Genomic DNA, 18366 nt, shown 5'->3' on the forward strand with positions numbered 1-18366 from the left:
CTTGATCATTTCTTAAGCTTTTCCATTTCTTTTGTGGCGTTCATTACACAAGCAAGCTGAAGAAATGTTTATATCAATATAAGCCAGTTTCCAGCTGTCTCACTTTGTGTTGCCACTGCCTTTTCGATGTGCCGTGCTACTGCGTGACTTTCTGGAAAGTTTTGCTGGTAGATAACGAGCAGAAGCGATCATAAAGGTGCTAAACGTGCGAAATACGTCAGTGAACTGCAGGCAGAGATTCCTGCAACTTGGAACGAGTGCGTACGTGTTGTATAGCAGTACAATGCGTAAACCCTTACTGGACAGTAACACGACCGGTGGTGGATAATTCTTTTCATGCAATGTAAACACTTGAAATAGACACACCGACGAAATCTGATGTCAGTTTTGCGATACAGTAAAACCTCGTTAATTTGAAATTTTTGTAATACAGAAATCGGACTTCAAATTACGTGATTTTGAATTAACAGCTATCTTGTAATTCAGAAATGCCAACCCTCGCTAGTTTTCGCAGATTCTGCTTTTCCGCATACTGCCTGCTACGTGATATTGTGGCGTTCCTTAAAACGCTGAATACCAAAAGAATTACGATATCACTCTATTTTCAACTATGAAACACACTATAGACACACCGAAGTGAGTGAAAGTGCGGAAAGCTACCCCTGCACGTTCCGGAAGATGTGTTCTATCGTGACGCGGAGAAATTTTGAATTTAAATTACTCTGTAAAATATGGTACTATTTTTAAAAAATGTCAAGTCAGTTTAGATTTAAAAGCCTGAATTGTTTTCCGTTTAAATATGACATATGGGGACAGTTTTCTTCCATCTTCTTATGACGCCGTCTCCCTCCGAAGGTTGGCGATCCAATTGATTATGATTAACGCAAAACGGCAGCACGGAAGATTTCTATTGACATATGTCCATACCACCGCCGCAGGTCTTTCAGCCAGGAATTTCTCAGTCTTCCCACAGATCTTTTCCCATCAATCTTCCCTTGAATGATCAGTCGGAGAAGTTTGTATCGTTCACCTCTCATGATGTGCCTGAGGTAGCTGAGCTTACGCTCCTAGGTGGTTATGAAAAGCTTTTTTTTTTTTTTTGTTCAAGATGTTGAGGACTTCTTCATTTGTCTTCTTTTCTACCCAAGATATTCAGAGTATTCTTCTGTATAAGTACATTTCAAAAGATTCAATCCGCTTCTCCAATAAAGGGCTAAGCGTCCACCCTTCGAAACTATACAGAAGGACAGGAAAGACAAAACAACGTAGCATTCGAACTCTGAGCTGGAGGTTGAGTTCTCGGCTGGTGAATAAGGTCCTCATGGTATTGAACATATTTTTTGCTTGTCCAATCCTGGATAAGATTTCACATTTTGAATCGCAATGCTGGTTCACTAGAGTTCCAAGATATTTGATGGAAGATACTTGTTGGACGATGTTGTTGATGTAAAGGGAGGCCTGATTTGGTGTTTTCAAGAATACAATCAGCTTGGTCTTGTTAATATTCAAGGATAAACCGTAGGTTTCATTGGTCCTCATGATGTTGTTTATAATGATTTGAAGATCACTAGGGTTACTGGCTAACACAATCTTGTTGTCTATGGTTGCACAAAGCATAACTGTACACTCAGCATCGAAAACTAGGTGAGCCAGGAGCATGTTGGCAACCTTGACGCAAATAAAACCCGCACACCAATTTCGTGCCTCAAAATTTTTAAAAAAATATGTGGGGATTATTCACATAAATACGGTAATTTCATTATGGTCCGTATTGACAATTATCACTTAACCAAGATTGTAGGGTCAACCTATTCAATACTGTAAATTATTTATTTAATCATTATATATTAAGAGACTAGTTTCGACCTTTCCACTGGGTTGTCATCAGCCTTAATAGCATGTTATGTCAGTGAATCAAGACATGCCATTGTGTTACATTGAATATTGATGACTGTAAGTTGCATATAGTCGCTGCCGGGACGAAACCTCCTCTGTGAAATATTTTAACTTTGGCGGTAAGGTTCTGTCATTTAAGGTGCAATATTGTGTGAATATTTTCAAGGCATTCTCGCTCTTTATAATGTATATGTTGCGGGTCGGTATATCTCCAAAAATATTATCACATAGGAAGTTTTGTCCCGGCAACGACGATATGCCTCTTTTTTTCTTTTTCGTTCCAAATCCGTCTGTTCATCCTAACTAAGGGCCCTCTATATATGGTCCTGATATCTGTCGGCTAATATTACAAACATAATCTAAACTATACATTCACATCTTTTGCTCTCGCAGGAGCAAACAAGTTCCTGATAAACACTTGTAATGCTTGACTAAGGTTAAGTGTTTAAAGTAAATACAAAATTTTAATATTTCACCTTCTCAATACTAAAAAATCATTTGATGTTTTTACAAAAACATTACAATGACGTTAAAAGGTACTAGTTTCGGTCCACTGTGGACCGTCTGATCTACTCCGCGCTACGCTCACTCCGTAAGTTGCATTCATCCAGCAAGTTTGTTCCACGCAGCGCAACGTGAGTCATCGTTTATATTTTCCGGTGCCTCGCTTGTTCTCTATCCGATTACCCGCGTTAATACTATCTTCTTTCCCCAGGTTCATTGGGGTCCCGATTGAACTGAGACTACTTCTTTTTAACACAGAAAGCCTTTAATTCCACCATAGAACAGGTTCAACTTTGTCAATTTTAATCTGGCGCTAGTCTCATCGGACAATTCTTCCCTCTACGCAAAAGTGGAACTTACATCTAGAAGCATATACGTAGTTATATATGTCAATCGTGCAACACAGGAGCAACTGCTAACCTAAGACTATCTCATCAAGAGTTTTTTATGTGACTTCACAAGATTTTACTTGTCATTGTGAACACTTCTGTTACTTTTATCATTATTCGCAAATACGGTTGTTTCACTTTTATCTGTCATTCCACCACCATCCCATCCTTTTAGATCCTCTCTCATTTCTCCATACTATTTTTATCACTATGTCTTTTACTGTTGTAATTTGGCTAGGCTGATGATGGTCCACAGTGGACCGAAACTAGTACCTTTTAACGTCATTGTAATGTTTTTGTAAAAACATCAAATGATTTTTTTAGTATTGAGAAGGTGGAACATTAAAATTTTGTATTTACTTTAAGCATAGTCTCAACTCAATACGGAACCTAACAATGAAGTTTATTACTTTTAATAAGGTTAAGTGTGTACATTTCCTCTGCATATTATTGGCGGTATAAAAGGCTTGATAATTCTTAAGAAATTGAGAACACTTTCGGTGAAATAGTAAAGGATGACATTTCAGATGATGAAAGTATGATGCTGATTGATGAAGTGACAGTTAAGGAGATGACATTTTTAGGCGTGCTTTGCTGACTGGTATTATAAATTTTCCTCAAATTTTTAAATGATTCTTGGTGGTGAGTTAAAGACAATTATGTGATGAAGTACCAACTTGGTCAGTTTGATCCATTTTGCATGTGACTGGTGCATGTTGTGTTGGTGTTTTCAGTGTTAATGTATTAATCGTGACAGGTACTATTGTTTGTAGGTCATCAATAACCAGAATGTCTGTGTCAGACAAATCCAACCTCATTAACAAAGATACGTCCTCAGAACGTCAGCTTCTGGAAGGCAGCAACAAGGTGAAGACGGTGGAGCTGGAGATCGAGAGCCAGGCGGAAGACTCTACCCGAGATGTTGTCGCTGCCAACGAAGTTGGTAAGAAGACGCTGCCTAGTCCAAGTTGGTTCACTTCCATTTTATTATTTGGTACAGTGGAACCTCTTCACAGTTTGTGCTTAGCGCTGCTTACTCACAATCTAACGTGAAGATTGACAGTCTTTGTGGCCAAATTCAAGAATACTAGAGATAAAATGCACATATTTTTTATAACTTGTCTTATGTAGCTGACATTTGGCATCATCATCGTAATCATCAATTTTGCTTCTTCAACCTAGCTGGATCATGGTGTTAATGGTACCTTTCCATCTTCCTCTATCCAACCACCATTGCTACTCCTTAGTTGTGTTCCAATCCTGGTTCCGTCTTATTCTATTCTTGATCAAACCCAACCACTTTAGTCTCATGTTCTTCTGTCAGTCTTAGCCTCCATCATCTGCCTCGGTGTCCTTCCCTCTTCCATACTGAACTTGTCCGATCTTTTTCAGTGTATATTTCTCCATTCTTTTCTACTCCATTTTAATTCCTTATTTCTTATTCTATACTTTCTTGTCTTCTTCTTCTTTTATGACCACATAGGATCACTTTAGTCAGTCCATCGTTCAGGTCTCTTTGAAGGGATTGTTCGGGCTTTGCGGTCCACCCAGTACTTCTTCAGACGCTCCGATCTTCGTGCCCTTTCCTCAGTTGAAAATGTGCGTGTTGTTGGTTTGTTTTGTGTAAGGGTAAAGCGGAGGTTTGTATTCTTGAGTTTTGTATTCAATTTTATCTTATTTTTGGTGTCTTCTGTTGTAAGGCCTATTTCCTTCAGATCCTCTCTTACTTCTCTGATCCATTTACATCCTGTTGTGGTATTTTTTGAGACGAGATTGTGTTGTACTAGTTGTTTCAGAAGTCTCGAGTCCTGCATCCTCATTCTTGTCTTCTATCACTCTCCTTAAAAATTTCATCTCACTGGTATGAATTTTACTCTGCTGTCTTTTGTCATTGTCCAGATCTCAGCTGCATATGTCAGTAGACATCTGAGACATCATCTCTTTTGCCTGTGTTGATTACCATCATACAAATAACCACTAGTCGCATACAGCGACTATAAGCGTATGTCATCATGGCCTCACATCGACATTCAGACAGTGCGAGTTGTGATTAGGGTATGGAGTAGCGGCCTGCTTAGCCGAGCGCACTAATTCAAACGTCTAAACCTAAATGCTTTCTGTAGGTCAAACAAGTTAATTTCCGAAGGAAGTATTCCGGCCATTGTGTTATTCTTGGCTCATTTAATGTGTGTTCAAAATTTACGCAAGGTCGGTGATTCCCCGGTCGTTGCCTTTCCCTTTTTAGAATACTTTCGGAAACCTTTCTCCTTTTTGTTCTACACACAGTGATCAAGACACTACTTGAGAAATTGCTTTGCATTGCTTGTACATATTCTATCATTCGTTTTCCAGTCTTTCCTGTTTCATGACTTTCCATACCTCTGCCCTGTTTGCCTGCCACAAAAACTAATTTTATAGGATGTAAAATAAAGAGCAGCAAGTACTTTTAAATTTTTTAAAAATTAACACGAGTTTTATGATCAGTCAGGTTCTTTCCAAGCCATTCTGAGAAAGTGAAGAGGTTTCAGTTTCTCCCTTGAGGTTGGTACTGTCATTTTGCTTAGCATGCCAGCTTATTCATGGTGGCAGCACTAGCAGTTGGTGAGATTTTTGTTTTTGCTAGGATATTAATATAACTGATTGAACAGCAATATTTAAGCTGTTTGACTGTTCTGTGAAAATGGTGTTGGAAACGGGTAGGTTCAATTGTGAAGACTTGCTGAGGATTTGTAATTGGTGATGATTAGCAGGTGTTAAATTCCACAAGGTGCTTTTTTTCTCTAATGATATCTAAGGAAATTACATAAAACAGCTGATTACTGATATTAGCACACAACATATGCGAAAATGGAATGTTTCCTCTGGGACGAGATCCTTTGGTTGTATTCCCACTTGTGCAGCAGATCTTCCAATCATCGGGCTTCATGATGTCAGTAATCTGTTACTTTTCATCCCTCATTGACATCCTGACCTCCCAGTAGCGCATGGCAAAAACGTAGTTCTTATTTACAATGTGTCACTCATATCAGGAAATAACAAGATAAGTAAAAAAACTGAAGTTCTTACGGGAAGCAATTTTTTGTTTTTAAACAATACAAAATCACCGATTCAACTTTTAAAATGATGGTTTTGGTTAGACTTTGTATAATTCAAAAAATGAAGTATGTATCTGCTTTTGATCGTGAATGAAACTGACGTGTCCTATATTGACCAGGCATTATTTTCTTGCCTGGTCCAGAAAAAAACCAAAGCATGTAAACAACATTTTTGCATTATTAGCTATTAAGATTTAATAGTTCTCCTTAACAGAAGCAGCTGTGCAAATTCACTGTCATTAACAATCTTCAGAATATCGTCAGGCTCCATGGCTAAATGGTTAGTGTGCTGGCCTTTGGCCACACGGGTCCCAGGTTCGATTCCCAGCAGGGTCGGGAATTTTAACCATCATTGGTTAATTTCGCTGGCACGGGGGCTGGGTGTATGTGTCGTCTTCATCATCATTTCATCCTCGTCACGACGTGCAGGTCGCCTATGGGAGTCAAATCAAAAGACCTGCATCTGGCGAGCCGAACATGTACTCGGACACTCCCGGCACTAAAAGCCATACGCCATTTCATTTTCTTTCAGAATGTTAACGAGATAACTCAACTTATCTGGTTCTTACCGGGGACTGTTTTGTATTCTTGAGTAATCTGGAAGTAAAATTTGGCTTTTACTTCCTTATTATGAAAGAATGGCTTATCTTATTAGTGTCAGAGGATAGACAACATTGACCTTAGTAGGTTACTGCAAAAATGAAGAAGGAAAAATAATTTTAAAAATGTCTCATCTGTTTTTTTCTCGGGACGAGTGATATACCAGGAACAAGTAACGTGTCTGCGAGCGACACATCATAATTGAAGATAGAGCTCTTAAGCCTTTCCCGCCCTTAGCGCCCGAAAGTGCCCGGCTGCATTATCTGCACACTTATGCAAGCTCTGCAAACATGGCAGGATTGAATACTGCTGATATTGAAACTGAGCGGAATATAGGCGACGAAAGTGACACAGAATCATTGAGTAGGGGTGGAGGTGAAGTTTTAGTGAGGGAATAACGTATCAACGAAGATAATTGTAGTGATAACAGTGATGTAAGTGAAAACGGATATCGAGAATTCGGACCTGATTGCAATGCCGCGGCATTTCATTTAACACACACATTTTGTTTCGTTACTCCGAATGATTATATGGATGATGTTGAACCTGTCCATAATTTTGAAAGAGTATTACGAGAAATATATTATTTTTGACATGTTAGGAGGAGACAAACTATTCAATGAGATAGCCACTTGCATATATATCAATGCAGCATTCAAACAGGCACATTCCGGAAACATATACAGAATGTGAAGACACTTGCTCAGGGGAAACAGAAGCTGATATACAGTATACATTCCACTTCCAGAATCACGCGGTTATTGGGTTAGAGGGATTCATACAACATGAGAATGTGACAAATAGAGCCTACCTTTGTGTCATGTACCACAATTGGGGGGGGTGGGGTGGAGGTTTGAACCAACAACCTTATGACTCGATGAATACGGAAATGGATGTGACGGTATGTTTTCTAATATTATTGAAAATTTAAATACATTGTGATCAACAGTTTTTATTAAGTTTAACTTTTTCTGAAACAGTGTGCTCTGCTTCAGGTTTTCCTAAATAATAGGTTGAAATCTGGCGATAAGCGGACTGAAAATGTGGGCGGGAAAGGGTTAAGCCACTGTACTGCTTCATCTGTTTGCCCAAGGAAGTTATTCCAACTACCTGGATAGGTCCACAATTTAGTTACTCACAGTGCAGAGAATGGCTTTTCATGGGATGCCACAGTTGCCATACATCTAAAGCGAGTCAATACATGTTCCATGGTTTGCCCAGACTCTCTTTAACATGGTCGACATCTTACACAGTGCGGATGTTATGTAGAGAAACATCTTACAAGTAATAAACTTCATTCCAGTTCCATATTGACATCAAAATTCTAATAATAATTTCTAAAAGAATTTAATAATATTAAGTCCACCTATTCAGTACATTTATGCCATTTAATAAAGGGTCTGTTTAAAAAGTTACTTAGTTGTTTAAAAAATGCCTAAGACATGTTTCGACCTAGCTTAGAGGTCATCGTCAGCAAAAACATCTGTAGCGTTTTTCAGTGATCTTTCTTTCTTTCTTTCTTTCTTTTCCTTGTTAGTGACTCAATGAGGGGTGGGTGATGTGACTTGAGCCTCTGCGGTTTGAGAGCAGGGATGTGTTTTAGGGCAAGCAGTTAAGAGTTAGTGCAAATCTTCCTGTAATTGCAATATAATTGGTCCGTTATTGGACATAATAAATTTTCCAGCTTGTTCATTCTTGGTTGCCAGCGTTTCACCCTAGTGTGTCAGTTTGGGCTCATCAGTTGGTAACTAGCACACCTACTAAGACGCATGGCTAGTTCATACCGTAGAGGCCACTGCGTAGGCTAAATGGAGTCAACAAGCCGTGCCAATGCACTATGAGAGACTTCGTTTCATTTACAAATATTGGTGCCTGCCAGGCTAGACGTTTCTGCAGGGGACAAGGAAAAATAATATGTTAAGCATGAAAACGTACTAATGGATATATGAATAAAAACTATCCACCAGGGATAAGAAAACGCTAGATGCGATTAATTCCGACATGAGGGCATTCTACGTCGTGTATCCACGGGTACAGTGACAACTATAAGCCTATCGACTACTTCTAAGAAACAAGAAGATGTACAATATTAGAAGGATCCACCTTTCAATACTCCGTTGTAAGTTGAACTAAAAGGAAGTCACAACTTGTTTATTGGGAACGGTTTCGACACATTACAAGTGTCATCATCAGCCAAATAGTAAAATAGGGCAAGATATAAAGATCTTAAAACAACTAATACATTGAACACAGGCAAAAAATTAACATTGATTCATATCGTAGCAATTCAGTTAATGTCCAAAACACAATGATCGCAATCAAGTGTCTAAGGATGAGAGGAAAGTATTAAAAGGTGTGAAAAACACCAGAGAATAAATATGAAAACCTTTTCTGTTGGGGATTATAAAATAGGTACCTGTACACTAAAAAGTGTTAAAAGCACCAGACAACAAATATGAAAACATGTGCGTAGGGGCTAACAAAAATATCGTGTTATTGTGGCTCACACTCTTTCTAAAACAAATGTTAGTAGAAGCTTTTTATTTCGGAGCAGTGGGTAATTAAACATTATTTTCTGGTCACACTCTTAGACAATGAATTGGAGGTTACATTTGACAATGTACAACTGCGAGCAATAACTTTGGCCACCATTTTTAATCAAACAAAACTTCGACCTACTTGAGTGTTCAAGTCGAAACTCGAAGGAGCGAGTTTCAACATTCGCGACCTCTGTGCACTTATGCCAGCCTACTTTCCGACAGATTTTAATTTTGTTTTCATTAAGTTATTAGGGAATTATACATTTTCCTTATCCATAACTAGCCTATCACTAGAGCCCTGTGCGGATTTACAAAATAATATCCGCATCCGCGAATTGTTCTCCGCGGATATTGCAAATATTTAACTACAATAAATTACACCCAAGGCATTGAAACTGATAGATCTGTTAACATAATACAATAGGCCTGGCACCTGGCACCAGAACCCCTACAGTCACAGGTTTATGAGAGATTTTCTCTTGCTACAACTACCAACATATTGACCTTTGTTCCTTCCTTCCATTAATTGCAGGCAGGAGTCAGGTAGTCTCAAGTCAGATTTACGGCTTTATGGTCTCAAGGCTCTTTATGTATCACCATTCTCCCATACCACTGTTAAGGGTCGCCTAATCACAAGTAAAAATAAGAGTATAACTGAGTGAAAATCAATAAACGTCATTATTTAGAAATTATCAGCTAAATTATCCGCACTGCCATTCGGTTTGTTTCTGCTAAGACACTAACTTTGCGGACATCCCCGAATATCCGTGCAGGGCTCTACCTATCACAAGACAAATATGCATCACACTAGTCAATTTCACACTATTATGTTCCTAATCCAGATGTTAGCTACCGTATCATGCAGCAAATATTAGCTACGCATCACTGTACCACTCTGCCTTCTGAATGTAATGCAAAATACAAGCACAAACAGGCTCACTCTGCTATTCACCAATCTCGCTGCTAGCCGGCAGGCAAAACTGAACATTCCTGAGGCTAATGGCCTTGTTCCCTGAAAGTGCAACTTATCCTTTGAAGTTCAGGAGGGCCTTTTGACGTAATCACGCAGCTGTGGCGACGGCTCTTACCCGAGTTGGAAATCAAGTTTCTTTCAGAAGGGATGACAAATACGGTAACATTTTCAAGTCTAGGAAAAATGTGATCGTTCTACGAAGTAATAGCGAAAATTAGTGACGCGATAGGTAAGGTATTTTTATCTAGATTTAATACAGTGAGAATCAGGACTTAGAATTTACGACTTGCTGAATGGTAAAACGTGTTAATGAGGGACGCACTAACGAGGTTTCACTGTATTTCATGTTCCCAATGGAAATCGATATCAAATCTTCCTCTATTCACTCAGGAGGGCATCAGTTCTTCAGGTGGAATTATACTTGGCAATTTTTTTTTCTTTTTCTTTTTTGTTTTTTCTTCTCCAGTTTCCCTTAATGGAAGTCTGTTCTAGGTGATGTATTTTATGGAAAAGGAAAGAAGAGGGAACAATTCAAAGACAAGAACTTAGGAAAGAGGACAGGAGCATATACAAGCTTTGAAGTAGAATGCAGTGCTGTAGTTAAATAATAATGATAATAATAAACAGTACTATCACTGACTACCCACATTTATAAATATTTACTCTCAACACAAATATAATAACACTTTGAAATACTGTATATACACAATAATTTAGAATCTATCTGCGAGTCAGTATCAATATGGTACGACTGGTTTCCGATAGTGACAATCCCACTACACAGAAAAACATTAGCTAATACAAATCTGCCCTGTTACTAATGTAAACAAATTTAATGTGTATTATCTAATTGTACATATTTAGAGAAAACATAATTCTTGAACAACTGAGTGAATTGGCCATGTGGTTAGGGGTGCACAGCTGAGCGCTTCCTCGAGGGGTAGAGAGTTCGAACCACACTGTCGGCAGCGCTGAAGATTGTTATATGCAGTTTGCCATTTTTGCATTGGGCAAATGCTGGGGCTGTATCTTCACTAAGGCCACGGCTGCTTTCTTTCCACTCGTAACACTTTCCTATCCTACATTTGCCATAAGAGCTATCTGTGTTGGTGCGACGTAAAGCCAATTGTATCTTCTTCTTCTTCTTCTTCTTCTTCTTCTTTTATGACCACATAGGATCACTTTAGTCAGTCCGTCGTTCAGGTCTCTTTGAAGGGATTGTTCGGGCTTTGCGGTCCTCCCAGTACTTCTTCAGACGCTCCGATCTTCGGGTCCTTTCCTCAGTTGAAAATGTGCGTGTTGTTGGTTTGTTTTGTGTAAGGGTAAAGCGGAGGTTTGTATTCTTGAGTTTTGTATTCAATTTTATCTTATTTTTGGTGTCTTCTGTTGTAAGGCCTATTTCCTTCAGATCCTCTCTTACTTCTCTGATCCATTTACATCCTGTTGTGGTATTTTTTGAGACGAGATTGTGTTGTACTAGTTGTTTCAGAAGTCTCGAGTCCTGCATCCTCATGATATGTCCAAAGAATCCCAGTCTCCTCTTACGCATAGTATCTGTAATGGGTTCTAGCTCTTTGTACACGACTTTGTTAGGTATTAACCGCCACTGTATAAATAAAAAAAATAAACACTTAAGTGAAATATTTACCAAATTAATTATGTTAATGCTAATTATCAAAACATTACTTAAAACAATTAAAGTACAGCTGTTACATAATGTCGATTATTCATCTTCAAAGATCTTTAACTAATAAAAGTTTCCTCTTGGATAACACTATACACCTTTCCTTCAGTGTGTTGTTATTGCTAATTAAAATAAGTAGTCAATTCCGACCACTATAAGCCATTAATATGGTCAAGTTTATAGATTTATGATCTACGATAGATTGCTTCTTTCCACATTTACCTGTCACTTTGTTTATACTGAGAAGTGCTTTTATGTTTCTGTCTTTCTGTATATCTCTAGTTCATCTCCTGCCATTATATTAACCACGTTGACTCCTTTTCTCCCTGCTTGTTCGTCCTGCATTTCTAGTCTTGTGCCCATGTGTATTGATCGTTATCATTTCCTCTTTCTCCCCTTTCCTATGTTTATCCACCTTTCTCTTTATCCTACACCACCTATATCGAGACTGAAGATTTGTCAAGAAGGCCTCGTGATGGTCTTGACCTCCTCATGAAGCTTAAAATCAGAAACAAACTCACTGAGGGCTAAGAAGAAATCCATGTAGAAGAACTCGGATTATTGATGAGAAAGGCCATCTATGTGAAGACGGCCTTGTTTGAAGATAGGGCGATTATCCTTGTCTTATAATTCATTCTCCTTGTCTTATAATTCATCCCTATAAAGACCTGTAATTTTATGTACATATTCATACACTTAGTTTTAACCTTTTTACAATTTCAATGTATTGTTCAGAAGGTTGATATGTAAGAAGAAATATTTTGAAATTACATCATTAAATGTTGTATGCAAATCTTCTCTGCTGTGTCTCCTTTCCCTATCTTTGCCTACGTTCAGTAGTTTTTCCTTCCCTTGCATCAGAACCTTGCCTGTATTTTGCCGTGGATGATCGTAAAATTTGTTGTAATTTTCTTTATTGGACAGTTTTGTTGAATCAGACACCTTTTGCAATTCCATTTTCCAGGAAAACAATTGTTATATCTCCAGTGTAAGATCCTGTAAAATTGCGTACTGTATCTTGCATGATTCTTAGAGATTTTTGATGTTGTATCTTTGTGGAGTCGAGGAATCCTCAGTATTGTTTGTGATCTTACCAGAGGTATTTTCCAGCATCATATGTGTTGTGTGTTTCTGTTATTCTACATTCTCCTCGTGAGTATCAAGCACCAGAGGCTGAGCCTGCACATGAAGGACATGCCAAACACTTTTAAGTAGGAATAATTTGCTTTGTGTGCAAATCAGATAACCCTAGAACTCCTGTCAAATGCTGCAGTTATTGTCCTCAATATACACCATGTAATCACATATTAATCTTAATAAATTCAGATTATAGACCAATAGGAAGCTGAAAGAAGATGACAGAAATAACAAAAATCGTCACAGTTTCTATCATAAAATATATTTATACATTTTTTGAACAGAGGAAATTGTTAAAATATTTTGCTGCAACAAAATAATTTCTCATAGATAATTCAGTATTCTGAAATACACAAGTATGTTCTCACATATCCCCACACAGTTCTCTTCGAATGTTAAGTAAAACACAATTTTTTAACGAAATGGATTTTGAGTTCTTGGATGAACAGAGAAAGTGATGCTATAGAAGTATGAGTACTGCTTATCACAGAGAGAAATGAAATTAGAAAACAGCACAAGTGAAGTTTCTGTCAAGTATGTTAAAGACGAAGAGAGATTGTATTGAATGGGCACGCGGGTGGAAAAGTTGGGTACTGATATTATACCTGCATTCCTTTTCTTTCTTCTTATGTGTGGCTGTAGCTCTTGGAAGGGTGCAATCCGCAGCCTGCTCTCCAGTCATTCGACTACCAGACGAGTTGGCCGTGCGGTTAGGAGCGCACAGCTCTGAGCTCGCATCCGGGAGATAGTAGGTTCAAACCCCACTGTCGGTAGCCCTCAAGTTGGTTTTCCGTGGTTTCTCATTTTTACACCAGGCAAATGCTGGGGCTGTACCTTAATTAAGGCCACTGCCGCTTCCTTCTCATTCCTAGGCTTTTCCTGTCCCATCGTCGCCATAAGACCTATCTATGTCGGTGCGATGTAAACTACTAGCAAAAAATGATTAATGACTTACAGATGAAATTAAATTATATTGGAGAGTGTTGTTGGAATGAAAAATGATAGGGAAAACTGGAGTACCCGAAGAAAAACCTGTCCCACCTGCGCTTTTTCCTGCGCAAATCCCACACATGTTGTGTTGCACAGCTGTCTGAGCTGCCTAACCTTCAAAGAAGAGAGATAGAGGGGGCACTTATCTCGCAAGCTAAAATGTGTTTTGGGATGCTCATTTAATTAAAAATTCATATGTTAACTGTAGGTTTTTAAATTTCAATGCAGCATTCGAGCAGCCATCGCAATTGCTACATCTGCCGTGCAACGAAACACATGGAGAGAGGTGGAATACAGCTTCAATGTCTGTTGTGCTGTTAATGATGCACATATCGAGGTGTGTTACATATCTAAAGAAACATTTTGAGTTTCTGTACTTGTAGAACCAAACTGCCAATGATTATCTCTGTTACTTCTTAAGATATTTTGATTTTATTACACATTGAAGCCGGACGCTCTGTATTAAAAACATTAAATCTTTCGAGAAATACATTTTTGGCATGTCCTTTGTGCAGTGATGGCAGGTAGAAATTAATTTTATGAAAATATATTTTGTCAAATGGTGGAGTTACTTTGCTTCTTGGTATGTGGCAGAGCTTTGGGATGATATTTTACTGTTTGAAATAAGTTAAACAGGCAAAGCTTTATTAACATAAGAATATTCTTGTGTGATATTGACATGATGGTGGCTTTATTAAGTAGTTGAATATTAATAATACAGTTTTTGAAGCTGGTTTGGTGAAGTGCAAAGAATCAGTGCAGGAACTTGGATCACTTCGGTTTTCAGGAAGAATGCCAGACTGAAACTCCACAAATAATCTTTTGCATGTGGAAGAGACACATGTTATTTAGTCGTTCAGGTCAGAGGCAGACTTGTTAGTTTGGGGAACTTGAGCCAGTTCAAAACAATCAATACTCTTTATTAATGTAAAACTTAAGTTTACATTATTTGTTAACTTTTATAAATTTGTTATTTTGCCTATTAGCTGCAGAAAATCTGTCAGTCATATGCTTTCATTACTTCCTCCCTTTGTCCTAATGTATTGAGTAATTGTGACCATTTATATTTTCCCGTTACTGTATTTACTTGTGAATTGTCTGCAATTTATTTTTTAAAAGAAATTTTGTCTGCCAAGTATCAGGTGTGGTTTGAGGAATATTAAGATTAAGGAAGCTGGGCATATGAAGAGTTCTTCTTATTCTTCCCCTGATGTCGGCTCGACACAGAAGGTTGCCGACAATCATGGAGGAATTTTTCCTGTACTTCCTTAACCCTTATACTTCCTTGTGCGCTGGGTTTCTATGGTGGGTGTCTGCATAAGTCGGTTGCATTTCTGTAGGTGGTGAACGGATATGATGTTGCCATGGAGTCTACCGTATAGTTAATAAGTTTTCCATGAGATCACTCTGCGTATTGTTTTGTACAACTGTCACATTCACCTAAAATGTATCTGATTTGCCGCCTCGCATGAAGCTCCTGTACAGCCGTTTATGTCAAGGAGCATTGTTTCCAGACGTCAAGTAGATCAGCTGGATTTTTCAGATATTTGGATAGTTCTAGAAGCGCAGAATGATGCATTTTCTTTATCAGATGATGATAAGGGGATACGTACTGAAGAAGAGAACAGTGAAAGTGAAGTGGTTCCAGACAAACCGAGTGACTCAGCCGCTTCAGTTCATTGCGAATGATGCGCCAAGGCGGGCACAAGTGCCGCTGAAATGGAAACTTTGCTTGGAAGCATCTTCCTATTTCTGCGAAATTTTGTCTGATAAGATATTCCACCTACATACGATATTCAAAATTTGAAGCTCAGATTTACAATGGAAACTGTACAAACTATTCGTTCTCAAATCTGTGTCAGTTTGCACCTTCCATTGCCTAGGTATATAAAAATGCTTACTCATGCTGCATTGCTCTTGTTTAATTTTTTGTTTCAAAATCCATTCATTCACTCCAATTTATTTTTTCAGTAGCAATGTATATAGTACACCGGGCGAGTTGGCCGTGCGGTTAGGGGTGCGTGGCTGTGACATTGCATTGCAAGTGATAAATATCATATCAGAGTAGTGTGAGCTTGCATCCGGGAGATAGTGGGTTCAAACCCCACTGTCGGGAACCTTGAAGATGATTTTACGTGGTTTCCCATTTTCACACCAAGCAAATTCTGGGGCTGTACCTTAATTAAGGCCACGGCCGCTTCCTGCCAACTCCTAGGCCAGTCCTATCCCATCGTTGCCATAAGATCTATCTGTCGGTGCAACGTAAAGCCACTAGCAAAAATAAAAAATGTATATAGTACGACGCCTATTGTTGCATTAATAATTATACTCTTGTATATATCGCTAGGCAATGAAAACCTCTTAATTCTGCTCACAAGAAAACCACATTTCTTAATCTGTCTTAGGAAGGCCCGAGAAGGAACAAAAAGACTCGAATGGTCGTAATCGGGAATATCTTTAAGCAAAGAAAATGCCCGGAATAGTTTCCCAGCCATTACCAACCGCTCAGTTTTGGGCTTCCAAAGGAGTTACGACGTATATACAATACCTTATTGTTAATATTGGGGAGCAGGGTGGTGTAGCGGCCACTGTGGGTTGCTTCCTGTGTGTGACGTTATTTTATTTTCCCGTGCCACGAGTCTCTGCTTTAGAAATGAAGGTCTTTGAATTGCAGTACCTCGGCATCTCCGAAAGGTGCTTAAAAGATTGTTAGTGGGTATTAAAACTAATAACATAATTGAATATTATGTTGATAGTTTGGTAGCAGAGAGAACCTAGAGGAAGAAAGCCTTTGCATAATGAATGCCACAAAAGCATTAATCAAAGTACCAACTTAAATTATATGGCGACCAACCTTTACTGAAATAAACTACAAGAATATAACAAATTGTTTTTAAGGTAAAATTATTTACTTACAAATGGCTAATGGCTTACCAATAAACTTGTCTGGTAACTGGTACATTAGAAATAATAGTGTGAGCAAACTAACTGAATATTACATCGAATCGAGCATAGAAATGAATCCATTGTAGATAATTCACCTGATTCACAAATTGCTATAAGTAATACTAAATGCAGACAATCCATACGTAAACATAGTGAATGCCACATTTTAAAATTGTGCAGCATTTGTGATTGTTTTTGAATTCAGATTCCCCCATACTTCAGAATGTCATTTTATATAAATGAGTATTGAAATCCATAACGGTTTCATTTACAGGGTGTATCCGTGATGATGATACAAACTTTCAGGGATGATGGAGAATGGCAGATGGATCAATTTGAGATAAGGAACCGTAGTCCAGAAACGTTAAGAGTCAAAAGTTATTAATAATGCAAGTTGTTTAACATCCGTTTGTTCTTAAGACGCCGGGGTGTCGGAATTTCATCCCACAGTAGTTCTTTAACATGCCAGAAGCCAACGACATGTGGTTGTCACCTTTAAACACCCGTAAAAGCCACCAACCTCAGTCGGGTTTGAACCCGTTAACTTGGGATTAGTAGACCAACGCCATATCTGCTACACCACTGCGGCCAGCAGTCAAAAGTTATCGGTCTGACTGTACTGTACACTACATGTGCATGAGACACTGTTCGAACGACACCGAGGATATTGAAACGAGTACGACAAAACTTAGTGCGACGATGCCATGCCTTCATTGACGCAGGGGGACGCCATTTGAAATATTTGTTTTAAATGGAACAGCTTGTGAAACTTGTGCAGGTAAGCGGATTTAAATGAGTAGAATTTTACTTAACTTTTGACTCTATCGTTTGTGGAATATCGTTCCTTATCTCGTCGATCTATTTGCCGTCCTTCATGAGCCCTGAAAGCTTGTAACATCATCGTGGATATACCCGGTATATCTTCCTGTATATGTTAATTCAGTACTTGTTGGGTGATTTAAAAAAATCTGTTTTAAATACTTGAATGTATCCTAATGTATTGTTCTGAAATTATTAAATATTTATAAAATTTCTTCCTTGCTGTAACTTGATCGTATCCTTTAATTCTTCTTTTACTTTCTTTGTATCTTGTTGACTGTGTTAAGTTGTTAGAGTTGGTATTTGTTTAGAAACATAGGTTTATTGTCTTTTAACATCTTTTATCTTACTTATATTAGCATATCTGATTGTCGTATCTAGTGAATCGGTAAGAGTGATATAGCTGCATGAAGTGGCATTCTTCATAGAAAGTAGTGGTGTATCTGTGTTTCTGCACTGTTCCATACTATTAAGAGAGCTTAGCTTGGTGTGGGGTGTTGGATTTGATGTAATCCTCTTGCTTGCATGCTGCTGTAGAGGATGGTGGTGACTCCAGTGAATCAAGTGAATCTACTGACGATTCTGAAACATCTAGTGATAGTGACTCTGATGTTAGTGGGGAGGGTGAGTAGTGTTTGTGTCTGTGTGTTTGTCTCCCCTCTTCCTTATGTTGTGAACTTGTATCTAGTCCATAGAATGTCATACTTCTTATTTAACGGATTTACTATCAATCTCTGTGTTTTATGTTCATGGGTTCAAGTTGAGGAAAATACCTTCAGTGTAAAGTGCATAT

The 18366-nt window shown here is 38.3% G+C and overlaps 1 protein-coding gene across 2 annotated transcripts in view; it reads left to right on the top strand.

Moving 5' to 3' along the window:
• Mbs (Myosin binding subunit) overlaps positions 1–18366 on the top strand; it is a 532528-nt gene that overhangs the window by 220504 nt on the left and 293658 nt on the right. The window contains exon 7 of one of the 2 annotated variants that reach the window (XM_067156305.2): positions 3563–3756. In XM_067156305.2, the coding sequence (XP_067012406.2) occupies positions 3563–3756 (194 nt within the window). The remainder of the gene's footprint in view (positions 1–3562; positions 3757–18366) is intronic. The other variant, XM_067156306.2, reaches the window with a different exon arrangement.

The sequence above is a fragment of the Anabrus simplex genome, chromosome 12 (genome assembly GCF_040414725.1).
Source record: "Anabrus simplex isolate iqAnaSimp1 chromosome 12, ASM4041472v1, whole genome shotgun sequence".
NCBI lineage: Eukaryota > Metazoa > Arthropoda > Insecta > Orthoptera > Tettigoniidae > Anabrus > Anabrus simplex.